Source organism: Tasmannia lanceolata, unplaced genomic scaffold (assembly GCF_043159265.1).
Source record: "Tasmannia lanceolata isolate RefF3 unplaced genomic scaffold, GAP_Taslan_0.1 ptg000015l, whole genome shotgun sequence".
Taxonomy (NCBI): Eukaryota; Viridiplantae; Streptophyta; class Magnoliopsida; order Canellales; family Winteraceae; genus Tasmannia; species Tasmannia lanceolata.
In genome coordinates this window covers 40,326,872-40,353,596 of record NW_027518692.1, presented here as the reverse complement: position 1 = coordinate 40,353,596, position 26,725 = coordinate 40,326,872, and the positions used below count along the sequence as shown (strand labels likewise).

At 38.4% G+C, this 26,725-nt stretch overlaps 1 protein-coding gene across 3 annotated transcripts; it reads left to right on the top strand.

The window, feature by feature from the left end:
* The first annotated feature begins 10,197 nt into the window (after positions 1–10,197).
* On the top strand, positions 10,198–26,112 carry ML1 (MEI2-like protein 1). Of its 3 annotated transcripts, none has more exons than XM_077356006.1 (15): positions 10,198–10,748; positions 11,634–11,843; positions 12,626–12,665; positions 16,948–17,217; positions 17,417–17,856; positions 17,961–18,119; positions 20,136–20,252; positions 20,385–20,536; positions 22,013–22,110; positions 22,199–22,642; positions 23,521–24,181; positions 24,407–24,491; positions 24,685–24,753; positions 24,980–25,159; positions 25,337–26,112. In XM_077356006.1, exons 2-15 carry the CDS (start codon positions 11,748–11,750, stop codon positions 25,487–25,489), a joined length of 2,964 nt encoding a protein of 987 aa, XP_077212121.1. In that variant the 5' UTR covers positions 10,198–10,748; positions 11,634–11,747; the 3' UTR covers positions 25,490–26,112. The 3 variants fall into 3 exon arrangements, with proteins under 3 accessions (XP_077212121.1, XP_077212120.1, XP_077212118.1); XM_077356005.1 differs by having other exon boundaries at positions 12,620–12,665; positions 20,385–20,533; XM_077356003.1 differs by having other exon boundaries at positions 12,620–12,665.
* Positions 26,113–26,725: the final 613 nt, after the last annotated feature.

Here is a 26,725-nt window from a genome sequence, read left to right as displayed (position 1 = left end):
TAGGAATCTTTTCCCATCTAAATCAGTGAAGTGACCAAGTTTAAGAGTTTTTGAATAGGTCCCGCATACGCATTACCAAAAATACAATGGGGTTATACTTGCCATGGGTATATTACTGAAATATTTTAGTTAAGAGAAGTTGATGTTTCATAACTCCATGTTCTAATAAGATCAAAGCTTTAGTTCTAGTAGGGTTATTTTTAATTTTTATTTATTTAAAGAGTGGTTTAGCTTGTAAGGTGATCTTTCACAACCTTTCCAATCTTAACTAGAGGTAAAAATTAGGACAGGTTAAGAACAGTGTTGAACTAAAGATGCCAAGTTTAACAAATTTTATAGATAGAAAAAAGAAGATCAAACCACCAAACACATGAATAGCAAAATCCATTAACCAAATAAATAACAAAAACACCCAGAAAATGTACCCCCACACACGCGCCGGCGCATGCAGGGTGTAACTATGAAACTCAGTAGGGGGAGCTCCTAAGATTCCTACAACATACACATCGGAGAGTAACTATGAAACTCAAGGTTTTTATCCCGTGAGGAATCAAGCTCACTTCCTTGTCTTCTTGTGCAGGTGTCACCACATAAGATTTCATCTTTAATTCTCCAAAAGAGATCCTGTTTTACCAGCAGCCCTTTATCAAAATCATATAGATTATACATGGGATAATATGAACCCCTAATTGACTGGATAGATCATCTGTATCCTGGTATACTCAACTGAACAAAGCCTTTGTCCCAAACTAGTTGGGGTCGACCCAGGATACATGGTATACTGTGTCTAAAGAGTACCTGAATTTAGAATATAGAATAACCCATTTCATCTGACAGTGATGAGTCTGATGACTCCATTGGATGTTCTTTAATTTATCCATTTCCATATTATATAAGCCCAAATATTTGCTCTACCCAAATGACTTACATAGGTCATTCAATTATTTAGCAGCAAGAAAAAGAACACGTGTCTTTCATATTAGAATGAGATGCTCAGTCATCATTCGTAGCTGAGAACAACTTTAAAGTTTATAAGAAAACCCAAAGACCATATCTCATGTCATGAATTCCCTTATCATAAGAAATGGAAAAAAAAAAAAAAAAAAAAATGGGGTTGGTTGTTCCTCGTAATAACATCCATAATTCTGACAGAGCTGGTTCATTGAAATAGAATATGTTGGAATAATTTAGGTTGGAAAAAATTTCCTATCATATGAATTACTTTGAGGTTTGAAGCAGATTAATATGATGTGTGCGTGTGAAGTCCAGTATTTTTCAAAAAGTACAGTGGTATATACCCACTTTTTAGGATGATCCAAAGCGTTCATTTGATGGGCCACATCATAAATTGGCTGTACTCCACAATTCATCTCCTCTTATCTATAAGTCCAGTATTTTTTCAAAATGGGCCCACTTAATAGGATGATCCAAACTGTTCATTTAATGGGCCACAATGTAAATAGGCTGTACCCGTAAATCATTTCCATAGGATGATCCAAACCCTCCTATTTGTAGAGTGACCGCACATTATATAAATCTCTATAAATATAAGGGTTAGGATCATCTTATGGAGATGATCTACGGGGTACAGCCTACTCATGTTGTAGCCCAACGGATGAACGGTTTGGATCATCCTATGAAGTGAGACCCACGGTACATTTTAAAAAATACTGGACTACACCCACAGGACATATAAAATCTCATTTAAAAGCAGGTGATTGAATTCAGCCATGTGACAGTTTGTCTACAATATAAATCACCGACGAGTGGGCCCTATCTTTTTTGTCGAGACCCTTGTTGTATGCACTAGAAGAGCGGGCCCTATCTTTTGGTCCGGGATCGGTATTTAATAAAAAAATTCTTCGTGTACACTTGAAATCACGCTTTAAACAAATATGTAATTACTTAGTTGTATTAAATGGATAAAGTCCCTTTTTTTTTTCTTTTTTTTTTACGCCAGCTCGGCTATTTGATGTGCTTTTGTCCGGTGAAATACTCTTCTTGTTGCCTGGGTCTTGACTTTTGATGGAAAAGTTTGGTTAGGAAAAACTATGGCTATCAAGGGACTGCCGTTTCGATACGCGGATTTTAGATTCTTGGATTTCCTCAAAGTCGTACTTCGGAGACGATAGAAGAAGACTGCTTCACTTCTCTTTAGAATCTTGGATTTTAAGTAGGTTTTAGTAATCTCTCCCACACCTTGAGATTTCTAAAACCGGGATGATCTCATGCTCTCTGCTGATGGAAATAAGGGTGAGAAAACAGAAAACGACAGCTGGTCTCTTTATCTCATCTCCCAACTACAATTTGGAGGAAATCTAAGATTGTAAAATCCTCGTATCCAAACGGGCCTTAAAATTTCCTAATTTTTTTTACACACGAAACTGATCATTTGAACCAACCTTACTTGCTTAGAGAAACCTTCAGTGTACAATAATATCCCTATAAATTAACCATAATCATATTATTTCCCTCTAAATCATGGTAAGAAAAAAAAATTTATGTCAGAATTATTTTTCTCGCAATCCAAAAGGTCCCTAAGGTCATGTTTGGTAACCATGAAAACTTATTCCATAGAATATTTGTGGGCCCAACTGTTAAAGAAGAAGTGAGAAGGAGGGAGGGGAGAGAATTGACAAGGCACAAGTGGAGAGAGCATGAGAAATCTTTACAAAACAATGAAAATAACACTGTATTGATTGGGTTCTTTTTTTCTCCATGCCTTTAGAGCCTTTTCATGCTACCCTCACTCTCAAGCCTCTCCCTCTCTGTCCATCTCTCTCAGCTGACCCTACTAATATTCCATAGAATACATTTTTCATGGTGCTGTAACCCGTAAGGCGCTGTTTGGATTGAGAGAAAAACATTTATAATGGAAAGTTTTTCTTAGGATTTATTTTTCTTTCCACAATTTAGAGGGAAATGATATGAATGATATTATCATATATTAAAGGTATCTCTAAGTAAAATTGAACATGTTAGTTCAAGTTATATTTTTTCATGTGTAAAAAAATTACGAAATTTTGGAAACATTTTTCCTTTCCAAACATTTTGGAAAAATTCCTACAGGCTACAGATATCAGATAATTTCCCACTACTGAAAAGACCGATACAATGCATAAAGCTTGAGTTCGTAGGTTCACCACTTACTAAGAGCAATACTAATCATAATGGGGCCTCAAAAATGGATGGCCTAGATCGAAGAAAAAAAATGGCCCCACTCAAATGAATGATCCAATTATATCAATAATTTCGGACTCATCGGATATCAATATATCTTGGGACTTGCTAGGCAATTTCTCGGAAAGCCATTTCACGGCTAGCTTTTGCATGATAGAATAGCCACCTTAGATGAACTAAATGAGTAAGTCAAAATATGCTAAAAAGTCAACATGTGTGGCTGTTCTCACATGCAAAAGCGAGCCGCAAAACGGATTTCTACAAAATTGCCTAGCAAATCCCTAGGTTGTCATTAGATAATGGCAGTCTTGTAAATGTAGTCTTCAACAGGGTTTTCTTTATAGAAGGCCGAGTCAGAGGGACTCAGGGGCCTGTTGAGCCATCATGTGTCCACTGATGTCAAACAAACGTCAGCCGAAAATGACACTACAGAAAAAGCCCCGTTGAAAGGGCCCACAAATGGACAATTTGGATAAGGTAGATAATAAATGCACCCCCTATTTTATACGAACACCCCCTGTTATTGGTCGTTGAGTTTTAGACAAAAAATGGTTGAGGATTGAAACACTGAGCCGAACGTATTCTTTTTGCCTATAATACAAACATTTAATGTAGGTGGTTTCAGAGAAATTATATGATGGGTGGCCGTGAAAACACGTGAAGTCTAAAGAAAGTAGGCATGGCCCACTTTTTTTTATTATCCAAACCGTTCATCTGTTTGGGCACAACCGTTGTGCCCCAAAAATAATTTCCATAGGATTATCCTAACCCTCCGATCTGTAGAAAATTCCATAAATGATTTTTGGAAATCTCCATATTCAGATCAGTTCAGAGTATTCCTCTAAGTAAGCCGATCAGTTCAGAATATTCCTCTAAGTAAGCCGCGATCGTATCACTTTTCTTTAAATTGTGTAAATAAAAAATTTCTAGCCATTCAAAATAAATTCTCCGGAGAAAATTTTCCACAAGAAATGCTTTTCTTGCAATCCAAACATAGCCTAGTCCGCAGGCTGCTCTGCTATACTATAAGTAGCGCGCGGAGACTCTATCATGATCTAACGAATCTACAACTCTCTTTACTGAGCGAGACTCTATCAAGATCTAAATAATCCGCCAAAGAGCCCCTTGGACAAGGCTTTTTTAGGACGAGCAAGGGCCACAAGAGAGGTTGTCCTATTATCCGCCGCTAGAAGCAATCGGTAATGGAATAAGAGGAGGAGCCTTGAGTCTGTTTCCTTGATCAAAGATGGGCGAGCTCATGCTTTTAGTTGTAGCGCGCTTGCTTTCGTTCTTGGGCTTGGGACTGCCCATATATATCTGAACATAGAGTCTCGTCTATCAGAGCAGGTTCCTCTCAGCTTCCCTTCATTCGTTGCTAAGCCAAGGTCCCAGGTCTCCGAGTCAGCCCGCGCTTTTTCGAAGAATCCTGCACCCATGGGCATACGGTGATTTCTCATTTCTAAGGGATAAAATGGCACATAAATTTCTTAATAGTTTGTCAAATAAATCACATTTATTAAAGTTCAGTAATCCTTCCTTTAATTATTATTTTTTCTTGTTGTTAGTCAAGGTTCCGTTGAGGGTGCAACTTAGGTTGGGTAAGGTTGAGCTTTTACTATAATATGAACTAGTAAAAAACCCATGCGATGCACGGGCCGACAAAGAACGGTACAGAGTGATCCAAACCGTCCATGTGATGGAACACAACATAAATAGGTTGTGCCCCAAAAATCATTTCCATAGGCTGATCCTAGCCCTCCAATCTATAGATGTTTCCATAATTCCTCTTATCTTAAATCGGATGGTTAAGATCATCCTATAGTTTTTTAATTAAAATACCATAAAGGAGGGGGGTGAGATCGAAATTATACGGCTTTAATGGTTGCCTTTGTTAAAAGCATAAAGGAGGGGTAGGATTGAAATTATATGATTCAATGGGTGCCTTTGTTAAAAGCATAAAGGAGGGGGTAGGATTGAAATTATATGAGTTGAATGGGGGCATTTGTTCAAAAAATGTGAGGTGTAATTCTCACGTAATTTTCAAAAAAATTGAAAAAACTCTCCTCTTTTCATCCCAGCTTATTGTATTAGATTCGAATCAACAGGAATCTAATTAGATTTATAGTAAAAGATCAACTCGAATACCCAAAATTCAACCCGAGTTGAACCCTAGGTTCCGTGCGTGGTTGGTACCAGAGCTAATGCTCTTGAATAGCCTTTTTCAAGTGTACAACTATACCCTTTGGTGATGATATATAAATGTTTTTTTGACTAGGGCATTTTTCTAATCGATACTGCTATTAAGAAATTGGAGACTACAGTCCCAATTATTCCTATAATTTAATAAGGGAGTGATAAATCGACTCCCCATGTGTCTATCTCTCTCCTCTTTCTTAGAGAGAGAAAGACACATGGGGAGTCGATCTATCCATTTGGGGAGTCGATTTATCACTGCCCTTTAATAATTTGTTGAAGTGAAACTGTATAACATATAAGGGCATCTCAGGTCTTCATCATCGTTTTATCGATCAATTTGTGTGTAAATGCAGAAATCTTTCTTATTATCATAGTGGATGCGCCATTATAAATGCACTTTGGTGGGATGGTCCGATGGAGGCGCTTTTGTAGCTAGTTTTGGCAAGGGCGCTCTTCAATTTAGCATTCGTCTATATAAATATGAAAAATATCAACTCTAAATTTCTACAAAAAAAAACTAAAAAAACCAAATTTAATATTTTTTTATGGGTAGCTAAATTCTATATTGTTATCCACCTACCAAAATAACCACCCAATCACAGGGTGACATGTGGCAAAGGATAATCATATAATTACACCCTTTAAGGAAGGTCCAGACCCTGCCTTGCCCATTCATAGGTTGACACTTGTCTAAGGGCATCACGGTAATCTCACACTTAATGCCTATCTATAAGCAGCCTTATAAGGCTCAAAGATAGGGGGATCTCAAAATTTACTATTCACAGTACTTCTTTCCTTATATGTTGGTAGTCGCTGACTTAAGAATCAGAGGGCCTTCCTAGAGTACTCACTTCGGGGGCATCTGACCGTTTGCTACCGTGCGCAGGCCCATTTCAGCTCTTCCGAAGCCACCTCAGCATATCTCTAAAATTTGACTGCAATAGTATGTCAAACATCAAGTATAATATATGGAACTAATTATGTTTAATTACCATGCATTTATTGAGAACTGTAAAACAATCAAAGTATATATATTTAAAGAAGACTGCTAGCAAAACGGGATTTCGTTTGGAAAATAAAGACGGCACCCTATGTTGTACACATGCGCAAGAAGACAAAGAAGTAAGCTCAAATATTCAAGAAATGCAAAAATCACCGTGAAAATGACCAAATCGTCTATCAATTTCACTTTTTCGTCTTCATTTTCCAAACAAAATCCCGCCTTAGAGGTGTTTTCCATATTTAAATATAAAAAGAATAAAAAACGGTACATTTAATATCTCAACACCAATTAACACATTAAGATCCCCTATGTCTTATGATAAATAGTTCGTTATTAATGGCTTATCTAGTTAAAAAACCACCGCATACCCTATATTTTCCAATGAAGTAATTTACAATCCCCTGCACATACGTATAGTTTCAATTGTAAATTAAGGTGGCCTAATGTCACAGGTTGACTATTTGGCTCACCATATCTCCTTTTATAGGCATATGGGAGGCTCAGGACTAATATGGAGAATCTAAAAAAGATGTAAGCATTATTCTCTAAGTAATAGAAGCCATCCACTCTTAGGATGTTCTTTTGGTATAAGTGCTGTACTAGTTGGGTACGTAGAAGACTGACTTGTGCTAAGTATGGAGGTGGCGACGTGCAAGTGCCACACAGTTTTAGGTAACGAAATTTCTAGGCCCGTGACACTAAGGTGAGACTTTACATTCTACTGCCACCCACAATTTCCTTTCTTTTCTTAGTTCCTTACCTATCAAATGTGGAAAAGGAGTATTTACATCACATAAAACTTGGTGTACAACTTGGTTTGGCGGGTTTCAATTTGATTTCAGCTCGGGTTGGATTGGCATTTCCTTGGGTTGGGTTGGGTTAGGTTAGGGTTGAGGCCATGGGCAACCTGACCCTAACCCGGCCTCCATCCTCTAATTTGATTGCAATTTTAGAAATCTTAGGGATAAGTGTTTTTTTTTTTTTTCCCTAGGCTAACCAGAACCCAACCCGAAGCTCGGATTGAGTTAGGTTAGGGTTCAGGGAATGCTATCCCGGGTTCAGCTAAGGTTGCTATTAACCCGACCCATACCGGCCCAAGTTGCACACCTACAAAAAACTCGAGAAATTATATAGTGGACGCTTATGCATGCAGGTGTAACACAAAAATACAATGGGGCCCACATTATTTGGGTGATACACAAACCATTCATTTGTTGGGCCATGACGTATATTGAATTTGAACACAAAATCTTCTCCATAGGATGATCATAACCCTCTAATCTGTGCAAGTTTAAAATGGATGGAAACCTCAACATATCGGGACGTTAGGATGAACGGAGACGATTTTTTGGGCACACCCTATCTATGTGACGGCCCTTCAAAACGAAGGGTTTAGCTCACCCAAACAATGTGGGCCTCGCTGTATTTCGGGGGCTGCATGTAGATGCAGGCCGTCCACCTTAAATTCTCGGTAAAACTCATCCTCATCCTCCCTTGAATGGAGGATTTTTTATACAAAGATGCGACCTTTGATTGATATCAACCGTCCAAGTGGTAGCCCTTTGGTTTGGATATATCCTACCCCCCTATTAATAACACCAATCATGCATTCTCATTTCCCAACTTTCAATAATTCTTCCACGATGAAAAAAGACATAATAATATTTGATGTTACGGTTAGATGATTGGCATGATTTTTGGACCACATGAGAGACTCCGTGGAAGATGTATCAGTTGGACGGTTCAGATTATTTGTTTTGCGCATTTCACTTTTGGGAAATGATACTGCAATCAGGAAGAGCGCGGTGCCAATATTAAAACAAGGGGATACGATTAAGGGACTAATTGCCAGATAATATCATTAGCTCCTGGCTTCTGTGTGGCAGTTATCAAGAATTATGACGTATAACCGAATGCCACGTGTTGAAAACCGGGACAGAGAATAAATACTAATTTTAGTTGTTTACAAGCGTTCGAATCTCTCTCGCGCGGTCTGGAGAGAGAGAGAGAGCTGGGAAAACGATTTCCCTTTACGGCTCCGCTCAGCTTTTCAGCTCAAGCCGTTCACCAAAATAGCCCTCCCTTGGTTCCCGTTTGGATTGCAGTAATTTTCGAGAAAAGTTTGGAAAGGAAAATATTTCCAAAATTCCTAGCTGTGCAACTAAGGGTCGGGGTCGGGGTCGGGGTCGGGTTGAGTTTCCCCAACCCGGGTTAGAGTTCGGTTCGGGTTCAAGTTGAGGGCTTGGGCAACCCGACCCGAGTGGAACCCAATATTTTTTATTATTTTTTAGTAAGCTTAAAAACTCAGGTTGAGTCGGTTTGAACTCGGATCGGGTTGGAACAAAGTGTTCCTCAAGTCAAGTTGGGTTGGAACTCGTGTCGGGTTGACTAAATGGTTCCTCAGGTCGTGTTCGGGCTGGCCTCAACCTGACCTGACCCGAGTTGCACCCATAAAAATTCCCTACTTTTATTGTACACGGAAACATGAAAACTTCAACCAAACTCTAATTCCAAGTTTTATCTGGAGAGACCCTCAGTTTGCGATGATATCCCTCTCAATTGACCATTATAATTTTATTTCCCTCTTAAGAAAAACTTTTCCATAAGAAATGTTTTTTATTTGCAATCTAAATAGAACCTTTTGTACTCTACTCTCGCCCAATTATCTTACCTCTCTCTCACGCCCACAAGTAAACAAACTTTTTTAAAAGAAATAAAAAAAAAATGCTCATATTCTGTACCCGTTGCACCATTAGAGTGCTAAAACAAGTGTGTCTTCCTGGAAAAGGTACTCCGATGGATCATCAAATTATCAAAGCTGTTTACTTCCACCGTTAAAACTCTTTGTAAAAAGATAGCTCCGGATCAATGGGCCAGATCATCTATCAAATTATCAAAGGAAACATAAATGTCAAGTGTTGCTAGTTTTTTCTCATACGATCCATTTTCAAGACACTTGACATGGTATCTCCACGTTAGGCATAGTAGATGAGGACTTTGTGCTGGACTAATGTCATGTGGGTGGACTCAAATCCATTTTCAACACACCTCTTCACCCCCAACTCCAACAACTGAAAAAATAATAATAACAAGGGATTTGATAGACAATTTCGTGGAAAGCCATTTCGCGGTTGGCTTTTGCTTGTAAGAACAGCTGCACATGTTGATTTTTAGCAGATTTTTTCTTATGCATTTAACTCATCTGATGTGGTGGTTCTCACATGCAAAAGCCAGCCGCGAAATGGCTTTCCGGAAAATTGGCTAGCAAGATTAAAAAAAAATAACGAAGGTGGACCAATAATGAAAGAGTGAGTTAGTGAAATGCTGGAAAACTACAAGGAAGAGTTTTCTTAGAAAAAAGTTCCCGGATGGAATCAACTTAATTTATTTTCAATGATGTATGGAAGGAAGAATTATGGAAAATTAATATTTTTATGGAAAAAATATACCATGGAAAATAAAATTTCAAAGGTTTATTAGGATTGCAATTTTCCTTCAAAAACAAGAAAGATTTTCAAGTTTGGAAAGAATTTCCATAAAAAATCCTGAGAAAATGAATTGTTTTCTCTTTCTGTTCAAGGGATATTAGAAGTTTAGAACCCACAAGGGCATCGTCGTAAATCCGTCGAAAAATAGGGGCGATTTCAAACCCCAACGACTGTATTCGGCTTCCAAAATTTCCCAAGCCGAGACTAGAGCCGTCTCACCCAACCAAAACTCCCAACCCTAAAATGAGACTCCACTGAGTGAGACGAGTAAGAGGCGTCTCCCGTATTCCTTCTTTGGAAACGGCGTTAAACGGTTAACGGAAAAGATCGTCTCCGTTTCTCTCTTCGTCAAGTCTCCCCGTCCTCGTGTCTGTAGGAGAGCGAGTCTGGTATTCGTTCCTACCTCCGTTAATCCACAACCTACGCCTATTTTCTCTCTCCGACATTTCACACCCCTTTTCTCCTCTTTTCCCCCCTCTTCTCCTCTCTCTCTCTCTCTCTCTCTCTCCTTCGAGCGATCGAACGAGAGAGGGATCGGAGTTTTTGACCGGAAATCTCAAATCTCTCTCTCTCGATCTTTCCTTTTCCTTCCCGGAAAACCAATAGATTCGGCGATCTGAGGCTTTTTTTTTTTTGCTCTCTGAGTAGAATAATATAATATTCTCTCGCTCTCTTAGCTTTTGCTTGTAATGCAGGGAAAAAAGGCATCGCTTTGGAGGTTTTAGCACGGAATCTGAGATTCCTTCTTCATTTTCCTTGCCTTATGCCGTAATCCATTCGATTTCCATCACGCAGTATAATCTCCCTCTCTCTCTCTCTCTTCGTCTCTTTCTTATAGTAGAAATTGCAGAGATCGTGACGCTCTGAAGCTTCGTGATCTGGTGAGCGTTTTTTATTTTTTTGAATTCTTCTTCTATTCTTCGTTCTTCTTGTCTTCCGATCGTGCATGATCTGGTGAGAACTATTTATTTATTTTTTGAATTCTTCTATTTTTTTTATTCTTTTCTTCCGATCATACATGATCATCTGGTGAGCATGTATCTGGTGAGAATTATTTATTTATTTTTTGAATTCTTCTTTTTTTTTTGTTCTTTTCTTCCGATCATACATGATCAACTGGTGAGCATTTTTTTTCTGATTTTCCGTCGATACTGTGATGTTTTTGAGCAACATCACCGGATCGGCGTTAAAATTTAGATTTTCTTGTCTGCTTTTCTGCGGATCGTCTCTGTTCTTATCGAGGTGTTTTTTATGTTTTATTCTTCTCGATTTGCGATCACTTTGCCTTTTTATTTATTTATTTATTATTATTTTTTTATGGTCTTGTGTTTGAATTTATTGCCTTGTTTTCGTATTTTTCTTCTTCTAGGTGATCTTTAGATGAGGAGTTAAAAAAAAGGCATTTTTATGCTTGACAAATTGTGTAATCTTTCAAATAGAGTTCAACAATTTTATGTTGTAATATCGCGTGACACTGGGGGAGTTCTTTCGTTTATTCGCTTTGTTTGATCCTGTGTAGAATTTTCTCATTCGTAAATTAATTCATTTAGATATGATTTTATGAGAATGGAATTTGCTACTCTTAGTTCCTTCAATTTCAAATTTTCTCATTCCTAAATTAATTCATTGAGATAGGATTTTATGAATTTGCTACTTTTTGGTGCTTAAATTCCAAATTTTTGTATGGCTTTGAGATTAATTGATCTGATTGAATTCTGTGAGTTAGCTGAATTTGCATTTCTCTACTCTGGTCTTATTTTTGACAGGGGTGCCATAAAGAAGTGCTGAATTGAATTGGAATCCCTGTGTGAAGATAAAGAGAGATGAAGAAATTTTGATCACTAGTTATTTCTTAGGGTTTATGGTTTCAGGATTGCAGGATGCCATTTGAAATTATGGATCAAAGAGTTTCTTCGATGTATGGGCCATCAGTGGCGTCATCCTTCTTCTCTGAGGAAATTCGTTTTCCTGCAGAGGTATGAATCCCAGTGGCATTTGATCCTTCTATGTATTGTAAGATATGTTGCATCAGTACGGATATGTTGCATCAGTACGGATACGGGTGTCGGAATCTGACATGGGTATCGAGTGTCGGATTCGCCAAACCTCACAAAAGAAGGATTTTTGCATTCACCAAAATATTTTAATCAATTTTCAAGTTTTCTTTGTTTTACATAATAATATGATTATAAAAAGTAATATATTGAAAATTTTAATAGGTTAAATAGACATAATATTTTATTTCCATTTAAGAAACATACTATTAGGATGGGTAAAACTCAAAACATGCGTTAATTGCAAATTTGTGGTAGTGGTATTTACGAAAAAGAAACAAATAAAGGAGATCTAGAAGTGCGTCTCAAAGAATCCTGAAGCATTGGAATCCGAGATGTGTCCTACACGGATCGGATTCTTTGCCCATTTAGAAGAATCCATTTAACATGGATTGTAAGTGTTTCTGTTGAACTTAGGATGCACTTTTTTTCTTTCTGAATTCAAATTTTTGAACACAATTTCTTTTTTTCTTTTTATGAATTCAAATTTCTGAATTTATCTGGTTTTTTTAATCAAATTCTGTCTTCATTACACAACCTCATCTTAACCAATGCATTATTCTTGGCATTTCTTTTTATCTTATCACTCAAAGTTCACATTTTACCCTGCTTTATTATAATTCATCTTGCAAAAGTTGTAATTTATGATCTGTTTGATTTTCTTTCTTTTTTTCAATACTTACCCTTTCCTTTTGCAGAGACAGATTGGATTTTGGAAGTCCGAGTCAATGCCAGATCATCATGGTATTTTTTTAAAATATTTTCTTTTTCTGTCTTGAGGTTCAATTGTTTCACTCCAGAGAAGGCATATCTTGTGTTGGTTTTAAGTATAAACTATCACAGATTTGAAGTAGTGGAAATGAACAATAATTGCAAAACATTATGTCCATTTAGTGAATAATTGACTGACTGGGAGGGGTTGGGTCTGTAGCTCAATGGTTGGGACTTTGTATCTCATCCTTGAGGTGACGGGTTCGATCCCAGCTTACCTACCAAAAAAAAAAATTGACTGACTGGGAACTAATACTAGTTCAGATGTGATTTCTCTTGTCTCATTGCGACAAGGTGGCTTATGAAATGACTCCACTGAATTTTCCATTTCAAGCCTGAACAATTACTAATTATCCGTATGAATTGGAATACTTTCCCCATGTGTAAATTGGATCATCTGCAAGGAGGCAAGCTGAAGGATCCCAGAGAGGTGTGGAGGCACTGAAAGGGAACTTTCATTTTTTGAATAGAGATTATGAAAACCAAACCAATATTCAAATTATTCCTGTGATTTGTGGACATGGATATGAGTGTCACATGTCGACACGGACACGATTGTCGTGTGTCGACACGGATACGGAGTGTCAGTCATGACAAACCCCCAAAATTTAGAAACGGGGACACGGCTAAAATGGAAAGTATATATAATCATGATTTGTGGATACGGATTCGTGTGTGGGAGTTTCAAAATGGAAATGAGTTGTTTAACATGATAACATATAAAAATTTAGAAATGGTGACAGGTACGTACATATAAAATGACTGATTGCTATCATAATTTGTAACAATATAAATCTGGTATTCATTTAATAGACTAATAAATCTTAGAATTAATCAACTATTTTTTTTTGGAAAGATGGCAAAATTTTCATTAAAGAAGGCAAGACCGAAGTGGTCAAATCGAGCAAAATACATAATCAAATATACAAAGCAAGAAAAAGATAAAGGCTATACAAACAACGAAGAGAACAAAAAAAATAAAATATCAAGGCGGCAAAAATCATAAAGCTCCAAATCTTCCTTCTCTACCCCTTGCCTAGCAAGCCCATCGGCCACTCCATTAGAGGAATGACGCGCATGCTTGAATACCATAGTTGAAGACCCCACCCAATCTTGAATCTCGTTAAAGAATCTAGCAAATCTCCACGGATAGGGTGCAAGCGTTTTAGCCATCAGATCATATTCAAGTAATCCCCTTCAACCACCACTTATCAAGGCTATTTTTGTCTAGCAATTTTAAGCCTTGATACACCGCCCTAACCTTCACTTCATTAGCATCCGCTTAACCAATGTGGGGCTCGCAAAAGCCCATATCACCCAACTTTCTTTCTTAGAACACCCCCACCCCTGTAGGGCCAGGGTTCCTCAACTAAAAAAAAGGGCGGCCAATGCACGAGGCTCCCGCCATTGCGGGGTCTGGGTGTACGCAGCCTTACCCTTGCTTTGCAGAGAGGCTGTTTCCGTGACTCGAACCCGTGACCACCTAGTCACAATGGAGCAACCTTACCGTTGCGCCAAGGGTTCCCCCAACTAGACCGATTAAAATTAAATTTCAAAAATCCCAACTTCGGAGGCTCCCAATCCTGTGCAATCTTTTGTTGCACCTCCATACTATAGCATCTCTGTCACCACTCGGACCACAAGTCGTGGACCGACACAAATTTGAAGCTAGGAAGAATTTTTACCCAATAGATAACCAGCGCCACCACTCTACAATATATAAAGTGAGATCCCTTGGAAATACCTATAAAGATTCTAGCATTACGCTCTTTCCATAAGACCCATATGGCAGCTAAAAAAGATACCTCCCACAGGATCTTCCCTTTTTTTCTTCCAAGGCACCAAGGGCCAGCCAAGAAAAAGATTCTCAAGAGTGTCAAGGAACACCCAAGCTATACCAAATCTAGCCTAGAATTAATCAACCATAATCTAACAAACATGAGATAATCTAATAACAGCGCAGTCCTTAATTTAATCTAGTTCTCTTCCATCTCCAATATACAACGAGAAAAGGGAGACCAATATGATACATTGGATATAGTATTGGAATACGAGTTTCTTTAGGATTTTGTGTTTAGGGGATGTGATATATCAGCAAATATTAGTTAAAGAAGAGCTAAAAAGGAGTTAACAATAAAAGAAGAGTTAATAATAAAAGAGGTAAAATCCAATAAGAAAACAAAATGTCACTCTTGATATGACGCAAAAACATGTCCACACCCCACATTAAGTCTAACACTTATAGAAGTACATTTAAAAGTGTCCATAGAGTGTCGACACGGGTGGACACGCGTGTCGTGTCGGGACACGTGTGTCAGCAATAAATTCAAAGTGACGGCTAAATCATAGAATTTTGCATGGTTCACATATCATTCAGGATTGCTAATTTGAATCTATTGACATGCACTGATTCCTTATATAGTGTCACTAATCACTACTCATTCCAACTTTAAAGATATACTGGCACAACATTTACTGGCTACCTACCATTGCTACGTGGCACATACTACTAAATTAGAGTTTTACAATTGGTCCAACCATCTGCATTTGGGCATATGAATAGGCTGAATTTGTACTGTGTTTCTGGCCAAGAGTTAATACCGATGGTGATAGGATTTTGTGCATGTTTAGGGTTTGAATTTTTCTGCCAGGCATAACTTATAAATAGGGGTTTATATTAGGGGATTTGCTAGTGTCCATCTCAACAGGCATTTCACGGATGGTCTGTTGCATGTGAGAGCAGCCACCTCATTAATGAAGACAAAATCTGCTGAAAGTGAGCCTGTGTGGCTGCTCTCACATGTAACAGACCATCCGCGAAATGCGTTTGCGATGGAGGCTAGCAAATCCCTTACATTAGTGGTCAAACGGTTGTGTATCAACTGGATGCTAGGTTCTGTCGAGTTGTTTGGCCAGGTCAATTTCCTTGTCCAAAAATCAACGTGTTTCCCACTGTCTTAGCCAAATATAATTAGAAAGGCATGGGCGTTTTCTTGTTTCAGTCTTAGTTTTTGAAGTTACATCATATACACCTATGTCATATCATTTGGTCATATTAACATGTGTTCTAGGTGCCATGCTATCCCCTTTAATTTAAAGGACTCTTGTTCCTTGCATCACATTCCTCATCACTCATATTGTCTGCTTGTTTTAGTCTTCCATTTCTCTTTGTGGTATCACATTACCTAGTAGGCAACTCACTGTCACTTATATTCTATCATAGGGTAAACTGATTGCGTGTGCTGACAGTTTAGTAGGGCTGTCAATGGATGGTTGTGTGAGTTAAAAGAACTAGATGCAAATTAGTTCTACACTTGATTTGTTAGGTAAAATGTCTGCAATTTTCCAACTGGTGAATCTTCTACAAATAGTTGTCATTAGTGACCTATGAATAGGTTAATCAAATACGTAGTTTTCTGGATCTCTTTTCCAAGCATTTGACTCTTTGATTCCCACCACATGCATTGAACCCCCCAAATGGTTAAAAGTTGCATGTCTTGCCTCAGTGATTATAATGTTCCAGTGTAACTCTATTGAATATGCAAAATCCAGTTTACAGTTGTTTGTTCACTCACTTCTAATGCCCTTTTAGACCAGGATTGCCACCTCCATGTTTCATTTGCATTGACCATTCGAATAATATGATCATAAAGGCAATTGAATTACTCCACGGCTTCTTCTAGTGCATAGTTAGAGAACAACTCAAACATGTCTAGTTGAGCACCTATATCATTGATATACGCTATTTCTAAGCTAAACAACATTAAGTTCTCTAAAAAAAATTCTGTTGGCTTGTTCGCCTATTGGGAAATAGCATCTCTATGTATGCAAATTTTGCATAGGTTGTTCGGAGAGAAAGGAAAAGCCACCACGTTTTTGTTCTGGTTGCTTGGTTGAGAAATACGAAACAATAGGACGCACATTGTGGCAGTAAGCCCAAGATAATTTGAAACATAGCAAGCAAACATCCTCATTCAGATGCACTGACATGCTCCCGTTCAATTTTAAGTTTGTCACTTTCTTTTTGAATAGTCTGTTGCAGATGGGATTACTTGATTTGGTTTATTTTCTCCATGTTCAAGTCTTTATGGATTGGGATTGAGCCTCTACCCCAATGGTCAAGGCTTTGTTCTTCAACTTGGAGGTCGGAGGTTCAATCCCAGCTTACCTACCAAAATAAACATCTATGAAATTTTCTATTCTTTGTGCACTGGATCAAGTTAATATGAGCCTTTTCTCAATTTATTATTCTCAGGAGTAGGAATGGAGCGAATGTCACTAGCATCAGGCAATAAGTCAGATGCAACGAAACTAAGCCTTGAGAGGGACTTGGTGGGTACTGAGAGGACATCCAATCTGTCAATGCCTTCTTGGAAAGTTATGGATCAGGATTCAAGATTAAGGTCAAATTTATCTGTACAGCCTGGATCTCTATTTGTTGAAGGGAACGTAGTTGATTTCAATAGGCCCCAATATGAGAATGGTCTCTTCTCGAGCTCTTTATCAGAAATCTTTACTAAAAAGTGTGAGTTAGACTTTTCTTTTTCAGTATTGTCATTACTTTAGCTCGCTCTGTATACTGGTGCCATGTGGTGAATTGACTGTTAATAGCTAAGGATTATTAGTCACTTCTTGGGTCATAGATTGTTTTCCTGTAGTCTGTTTTATTAAGCCTGCAGATTGATTAATCTTTCTTTTTCTTGGAATCTTTATTGATGGTGCAGTGAGATTATCATCAAATGATGTTCTATTTGGCCAGTCTGTTGATACCATTACCTCCCACTTTGGCGAAGATGAACCCGTTGAATCCCTTGAAGAAATCGAAGCTCAAACTATTGGGAACCTCCTTCCCGATGATGATGATTTGTTTTCTGGAGTCATTGATGAGCTTGAGTATATTGCCCGACCAAATACTGGAGATGACGCAGAAGATTTTGATCTTTTTAGCAGTGTAGGAGGGATGGAACTAGAAGGAGATGATGGTTTAAGTTGCTTTGGTGGTAACGAAAGTTTAGATTTCATTGGGGGGATTCCTAATGGCCAGGGGGGATCAAATAGCCCTTTCGCTGGAGAGCACCCTTATGGTGAACACCCTTCTAGAACACTTTTTGTGAGGAATATTAACAGCAATGTTGAAGATTCTGAATTAAAGGTTCTTTTTGAGGTATTTATAATTTTTTATCTGGTACTTGTTGGACTCAATTCGTTGTTGTCTCATCAAGTATTGAGTTTCCTAATTCTGGCATTTTTTTTTTTGGTCTGCTTCAGCAATATGGAGATATCCGCACGCTTTATACTGCCTGCAAACATCGTGGCTTTGTTATGATCTCTTATTATGATATAAGGGCAGCACGCAATGCGATGAGAGCACTTCAAAACAAGCCATTGAGACGGAGGAGGCTCGACATACATTTTTCAATTCCAAAGGCATGCTTCTCCTCCGACTCTTCTCTACCTTCATCTTTGGACTTTGAATTTATGATGCCAATATATATGTAGCAGAAGAGAAAAGGAGAGAATTATTTGAATTTCTCCCAAAATTCTATGAGAATTACACATCACTTTTTTGACTTTTTTTAACAATGGCACCCATTCAACCCACATATTTTCAATCCTACCCCCTCTTTTATGCTTTTTAACAAAGGCACCCATTCAAGCCACATAATTTCAATCCTACCCCCCCTCCTTTATGCTTTTTTAATTATGGAAACCTCTATAGATTGGACGGCTAGGATCAGCCTATGGAAATGATTTTACGGGCACAACCTATTGATGCTGTGTTCCATCACATGGACGGTTTGGATCAACCTATGATGTGGTTGTACGCAGTTGTGTGTGTGTGTGTGTGTATATATATATATATATATATATGTGTGTGTGTGTGTGTGTGTATATATATATATATATATATATATATATGTGTGTGTGTGTGTGTGTGTGTGTGTGTGAAAAGTGTTCCTGCGTAGCTGCTCAGATAGCTTATCTGAGCAGTTGCTTCAAAAACTCATGTGGCCCCACATTTTTGGGGTGATCCAAAGCATTCATTTGGAAGGCCCTTCCATGGATAGGGTGTGTACAAAAAATGAGCCCTTTAGGATCATCCTAACCTTGCCATTTGTGGAGGGAAAAAATGGTCCGAAACAGTGTCTGCCCATTTCCCCCTCCACCTTTGATTAGGTTAGGATGATCCTATAGGGCTGATTTTTGGTACACACCCTATCCATGGAAGGGCCTTTCAAATGAATGCTTTGGATCACCTCAAAAATGTGGGCCACATGAGTTTTTGAAGCAGCTGCTCAGATAACCTATCTGAGCAGCTGCGCAGGAACACTATTCTCTCTCTCTCTCTCTCTCTATATATATATATATATATATATATATATATATATATATATATATATATATATCTTAGGAAAAGGTTTCTGTGCTCGAGCTCAACCTGAGCTAGAGCTCAGAAACCATATCTCCCATAGTTGTTTGATTCATCCAACCCATTCATTCTATAGGTTATGATTAGGATTATGGTTTATGGTTATGGTTAGGTTTATGATTTGTGGAGGTTTAAAATGGATGGCTAGAGGATGTTCTTCTATAGATTGAATAGTTAGGATTATGGTATGGAGATGGTTTGTTAGGAACACCCTATCTATGTGAGGTCCTATAGAATGAATGGGTTGGATGAGTCAAACAACTGTGGGAGATGGTGTATTATGAGCTCTAGCTCAGCCTGAGCTCTAGCTCAGCCTGAGCTCGAGCTCAGAAACCTCTCCCTCTCTCTCTCTCTCTATACATATATATATATATATATATATATATATATATATATATATATATATATATATATATATATATATATATGGGAATAATGTTTCTGCTCGGTCAAGAATATAAATCTGCTCAGTCGGCCAAAACACAGTGGAGGTTTATACCCGTCCATTTTATCCTCCATAAATCAAGGGTTGAGATGATCCTATGGAACTGAGTTTTTGGGTACACCCTATGTCAGGGTCCATCAAATGAATGGTTTGCATCACCCAAACAATGTGGGCCTCCACTGTATTTTGGGCCGACTACGCAGATAATGTATCTGCTCGACCAAGCAGAAACACTTTTGTGTGTGCGTGCGTTCATGCGTGCTTTTATCCTTCCTTTTCTCATTGGTAACAAAAGTTGCATGTTCACTAGGTATAGAAGGGGGAAAGTGTAAGATGATGTGTTCTTAAAGACATACTTAAGCTTTCACTTTACCTCATTTGTTTAAACCTTCAGATGGAACTGTGTGCAACAATCACGTTGAACACCTTCATTTTACTTCTCAAGGATGCTATTGTAATTTCATGCCAGATTTGTTGCAGAGTTCTAGTTTTAATTTCTCATGCTGTCATTTTCTAATTAATACTAATGCTCGCTAGGTGAATAATTTTTTTGTTTAATTTCTTATAGGATAATCCCTCCGAGAAAGATGTTAACCAGGGTACACTTGTAGTATTTAATCTTGATTCTTCTGTTTCAAATGACGATCTTCTCCAGATTTTTGGTGTTTATGGAGAGATTAAAGAGGTGAGGTGGACTGAACTTCCAGGATTGCAATTTTCATCTCAACATTTTGCTCGGTGTCAGTTTCAAAAATAAAAAATAAAAAATAAAATGAAAATTTGCTTCGTGTCGCTAACTCCTATTCCTGATGTACAGATCCGTGAAACTCCACACAAACGTCATCATAAATTCATTGAGTTTTATGATGTTAGAGCTGCAGAAGCAGCTCTTCGTGCTTTGAACAGGAGTGATATTGCAGGGAAACAGATCAAGCTTGAGCCTAGCCGCCCTGGGGGTGCAAGACGGTGGTATTGTCCAAACACACTCACTTTCTTTGTCTTTTCTTCATCTCTCAAGCCATTTTATTGGTATGTAGGTTTTATGCTTGTAAGTTTCTTCAATTTATTGTTTTTTTTCCTGCCAGGTCATTGAGTCATAGAGCAGGAAATATTTGACAGACTTGTACAAAAATTTGTCTTCTTCAAGTTCTGTGTCTAATTGACTGTCTAATAAGCAATTTTGATGTTGATGCAATGTTTCCATTTGAGTTACATCATTCCAACTTCTTATGGATGCGATTTTATTTGCTGAGGAATGATAGAATGAAGAGCGCCCTTGCAAAAATCAGGTACAAGGGCGCTCCTATTGGTTGGTTTCAGCAAAGCGCGTTTATGATGGCACAAAAAAATACGGAAACGGTTCTGCCAGGACTGCACTTGCTGAAACCAACCAATAGGAGCGCCCTTGTAGCTGATTTTTGCAAGGACGCCCTTCATTCTATCATTCCTCTTATTTGTTTGGTGAAGGAAAATTTTAATTTTTTTAAAAAGACATTGCAGTAGCCAGTAAGGGCTAAGCTTGCCCTGTGATAAGTATGGCCTCATAATCTCACATCCCTCTCTGGAGCATGCCATGGGCTTCTCTCTAAAAAATGCAAGAAAGATCTGTCCATGTTTCTAGTCATATCCATGGTCTCATTAATAATATGGATGTGAATTTTCACTGATTAACGTCGTGAACACCCTGTGACTCATTGAGGGGAATGAGCTGTCAATGCTGGCTCCCTCTCGTTCTTTTGTGAATGTAATTGCGCTCATATCAAAGATGGAGTTTTCTTCATCTCTTTTATGTGCAGCAGATTACCTGGGAGGGTGTAACATCGCCAAACTTGATTTGTGACCACGTTAATTTTGAAAAAAAGATTTCTATTTCGATAAAAACTTAAGGAATTTCTCCATATTTTATGGAGTAACGGTAGATGCATACAAAAACTTATGTTATTGCTTCATTTAGATGCACAGGAAAGGATTTTGAGTTTTGTGGCGAGGATGTAGGCCGTGAAACTTGATTATGTTTCTTTGATTCTTGTTTCTGTTGAGTTGGTTTGTGTTAGGTCTATGATAACTTTAACCATCTTGTCTGAATTTCATGTCCCTTATCACCAGCGTGCTATATTTTGATAGAATCAAGGTTTAAAATTTCGGTTTCGGTCGAAATACCGAAATTTCAGCAGAAATTCGATAAAGAAAAACATATTTCATTATTGTTCTGAAATTTCAGTAATTTCGGCCGACATTTTGGAAAAAAAAATTTTACATTTTATTTCTGAAATTTCGGATTTAGGTGGTTTCGGTTTCGGTTTCGGTTCAACCAAAATTTCGGTATTTCGGCCGAAATTTAAAACCATGGATAGAAATATACTGCAGGCTTAGTTTTTTCTTCTAACTCAAAAGAGTTTTTTTCCCCATTTGTAGTCAGTTTCTGACAAAACCATTGTTTACTAGTGTTATGCAACAATTATCACCCGAGTTGGAGCAGGAAGAAGCCAGTGGATGTCGGCAACAGGGAAGCCCTCCTACTGACTCGTCATCCGGACCCTACGGTATGATGCTTGACTGACAGTGTTCACCCTGCAAAATATTAGCATATATTAACTTGATAACTCCTGTAATACGTGGCGTCTTTTTCAGGATCAGTCCCCCATGGATCAATTACATCCAGTTGCCTTGAGAATGGAGCAATTCAGGGTCTACATTCTACAATTAGGGCACCTATTAGCCCATTTGTTGAAAGTCCATTTCATGGGATATCTTCCGGTGTGCTTCATAGCTTATCCTCTCCGGTTAGAGTTGGGTCCTTGGGCAATCATGGCAATCAACCTGGCCTTGGCGAGCCCGGTCACTTGCTAGGCCAGATGAAATTTGGGTTTCAGGGCATTCCAACTTTTCATCCTCATTCACTTCCAGAGTACCATGATGGTTTAACCAGTGGTGTCCCTTATAACTCTCCGGGCCCCGTATCAGGCATGGCAATGGGCGTAAATTCTAGACCAGTTGAAGGAATTGATAACCGGCACATACATGGAGTAGGTTCAGGTGCACTTAACAATCATTCCTTTGAGCTTAATGATGGCGGTAAGTGCAGTGGAATGCTTGATGTTCGTCTCTATTTTGTTATTAGAACTAGCTACCTTATATCATATCACTTCTTCTAGCAGAACTATTTGGGTTTAAATAGAAACTTAGGGGCCGTTTGGATACGCGGATTTTAAAATCCGGGATTTCTTCAAAATTGCAGCTAAGAGACAAGAGAAGAAGCGGACCAGCCGTCGTTTTTTACTTCTCGCCCTTCTTCCGTTAGCAAGAGAGTAGCAGATCCTCCCATATTTCCAGGTTTTAGAAATCTTAGGGTGCAGGAGAGATTTTTAAAACCTTATTTTCTCGCTTAAAATGCAAGAAACGCTGTCAGGACAGCATACAACAGCTTGATCATGAACCCTCTTTTACACTATTTTCAAACTAAAAACCTTGATTCTAAAATCCGTGTATCCAAAAGGCCCCTTAGGGGCGGTTTGGATACGTGGATTTTAGAATCCAAGTTTTAGGTTGAAAGCGGTGTAAAATTCTGGATTTTACAATCCATTATCCTGAATTTTAAGCAAGAAATCCAGGTTTTAGAAATCTCTCCCCCATCCTGAGATTTCTAAAACCTGGAAACACGGGATGATCTCCTACTCTCTCGCTCGATGGAAAGAAGGGCGACAAATCAGAAAACGATGGACGGTTTCCTTCTCTTCTCCCATCTGAGATTTTGAGGAAATCCAAGATTCTAAAATCCGCATATCCAAACGGCCCCTTAATCTCCTGATTTGAGCCGAATGGCAAGAATGAATCACGGAGGCTACAAGTTGAATGGCTTTGGTTGGTTTTTGGTTTAACAAAGAGTTTGTTGTTAGATTTTCATTACCAGTCTCGTTGTTTTCTATGTAGCTAATGGATACTCTCTTTCACAGCTTTTGGCTCTTCAGGAAATGCAAGTTGCCCTCTTCATGGACAACATTATGTATGGAGCAATTCCAACTCATATCATCATCCTCATCCCCCGGGCCCCATGACGTGGACCAACTTGCCATCATTTGTGAATGGATTTCATGCTCAGCCCCCAAATCAAATGCACGGACTTCCTAGAGCACCATCTCATATGCTGAACACAATGTTACCTTTACCCCACCACCACCATGTGGGCTCCGCACCCACTGTTAATCCCTCTCTCTGGGACAGGCGACATGGCTACGCTAGAGACTCTGCCGAGGCATCCACATTCCACCCGGGTTCTCTTGAAAGTATGAGATTTTCCGGCAACGCTGCATTGCATCCACTGGAACTTGCTTCTCATAACATCTATCCTCATGTCAATGGAAACTGTATGGACCCTTCAATTTCCTCTCCAAATTTTGGATTGCCTTCCCCTCAGCAAAGGTGCCACATGTTCCCTAGCAGAAACCATTTGATTCCTATGCCTCCTTTTGATTCTCCCAATGAGCGAGTTAGGAGCCGGAGAAATGAAGCTAATTCTAATCAAGCTGACAAGAAACAGTATGAACTCGATATTGACCGCATTCTCCATGGGGAAGACACCAAAACTACCCTTATGATAAAAAACATTCCTAACAAGTATGTGATTAGATCCACCTTGCATCTCTGTTATCCTTACTTTATTACTCCTTTTGGGAAATGCAACAATGACTTTTTTAATTTATTTTTCTTATTAATCTCATTTATAATATTTGAAGTTGGTTTTATTTCTGCCCCTGATAGAAGATATCTTCGAGATTCATGTGCATGAATAACTTATTATTTCCCTTCCATCATTTTGTTTTGATCTGGGTATTGTCACAGGTACACTTCTAAGATGCTCTTGGCTGCGATCGATGAACAGCATCGAGGAACTTATGATTTCATTTATTTGCCAATTGATTTTAAGGTGTGTGAACCTTTTATTTTGTGAAACCTCTGGTGACGATAATTATGTTATTTTTCAGTTTCTATATCATCAATTAACAATTTCAAGGGGTTTGATTAGTTTTTGCTTTGTGAAACCTCTGGTTACCATCGTTGTGGTATTTTTTCTGTTTCCATATCAATTCACTGACACGGATTCTGCATTTTTCCTGTAGAACAAATGCAATGTGGGTTATGCCTTTATCAACATGATTGATCCTATGCAGATTGTTCCATTCTTTCAGGTCTGGTCTATTCAGTACAATGCTAAGTTAATCCAGGAATTGGATTTTTTGAAGTTCTTTTATTATTAAACTCTTTCCACTTTCAAAATGGAGTTCCTAGTAATTGTGTGTCATCAGATCATTTGCATTATTCAAATTTTCAAGGAAAAAAAGAAGATCATTTGCATTATTCCATCCTTTTGTTCTCAAAAAATTGAAAGCTGAAGAAAAAGAAAACCTTATGCAGGCATTTAATGGTAAGAAATGGGAGAAGTTCAACAGTGAAAAGGTGGCATCACTTGCATATGCTAGGATCCAGGGGAAAGCTGCTCTCATTGCTCATTTCCAGAATTCAAGCTTGATGAATGAGGATAAACGTTGTCGTCCTATTCTTTTCCACTCTGAAGGCCCAAATGCAGGGGATCAGGTATAAATCATCACATCATACCATAAAATTGATTTTCAGATAATTAGATGTGCCGCAATTTTTTTTCGTGTCCATATCTTAAGCATGATTCTTCCAAAATAATTCCATTTTGGGCTCTTTTGTTTGCTTTCCTCAACTGTCTGTTACCAGACAATTCTTTCTTTCTTTTTATTGCAGGAGCCCTTCCCAATGGGGGTCAATATCAGGTCTCGGCCTGGAAAATCCCGGACCAACTGCAACGAGGGGAGCGACCAAGGAAGCCCATCAAATGGCGAGGAATCTACCAATGGAACAGACTCTTCATTCGGTTATGGAAAAGACTCGGAGTGAGGATGCAGCTTTTCTTGGCACTAACCTTACAACCAAAACCAGTAACATGATTGCATCCTCATTAGTTCCTATTTTTTTCTGCAATTTCTATTATCAACATATTGAGGGGAGGGGGGGTTGACAGATTCTTTTGGGTTCTTCTGAGAAGCCTTTTTGTTTTGAGACCAAAACATACAAGCAAACAAGTGAGAGAGGCCTTCAATTTTTCCTGGTTTTGAGTTGTAATTTAGGCAGATGAGACATATTACCAAAGAAATGCCAGGGAGAGCTTCGAGATTTTGTTGGGTATTGGAGAAAAATAAATGTACAGTAGTTTCCGAGCGAGGGAGGACAATGTTTTTCGCTGCGGTTTGAAAAGGCTTCTCCTTGTTATATTTTTTTGCTTTGTTTTTGGGTTTGGATGCCCATTTGGGCTTCCTGGTTTTGGAGTGGGCGGGGTGATTGTTGTAAGAGAGCATTGTGTTTGTCTCTCTCTGTGAATTTTTTGAAGTGCACTGTTGCTTCGTTGTACTGAAAGAGGAGATGATGGGTGCTCTGCTAATTAAAGGTTTCCCTTCACTCCTTTTTGACTGTTTTCTGTTTTTCATTCTTGGATGTGATTTGAAATTGACGTCCTTTTTGTATTCCTATATTAGTATGGCATTGGTTCATTTGCATTTGACAGTAGCCTCGAGTAACACTGGGGCTGCTCTCCACGGGTATAGAAATCTTTAGATAAGCTGTTCCTGTGATTAGCTATCCTGGACAAATTTATCTTGGTTGTTGTTCACCAATTTTGTTTTGATGATATTTTATCCAAGAACATAGGTCGACCATGAACAGAGGTTAGCAAGTCTATCCAACGATAAAATAAATCCTGGCAGGCTTGTTATCCTTGTACAGAGCAGTCTGACCGGCTTGCTTTTTCTAGAAAAAAGTTTAGTTCTCTGATTGTGGAAAAAATAGATGGTTCAGAAAAAGCAAGGGAAAAGTGCAAGAGATCTCTAGGCCCTGTTCCTATTGGATTTTAAGAATTTGTTTTCAGTTGTCGGACTCAAAATTACACTCAGGCCCTGTTTGTTTTGGATTTTGAGAATTGATTGTGAGTTCAAAACTTATTATTGGACTCTTTTTTTCTTTTTTTTTTGAAGTATTGCACTCAAAATTGCTATTAATTTTGAGTCAATAATCAGTTTTATATTCAAAATCAATTCTCAGAATCCAAAAAACGTAAATACAGGGGAGAAAGGTGTCCCC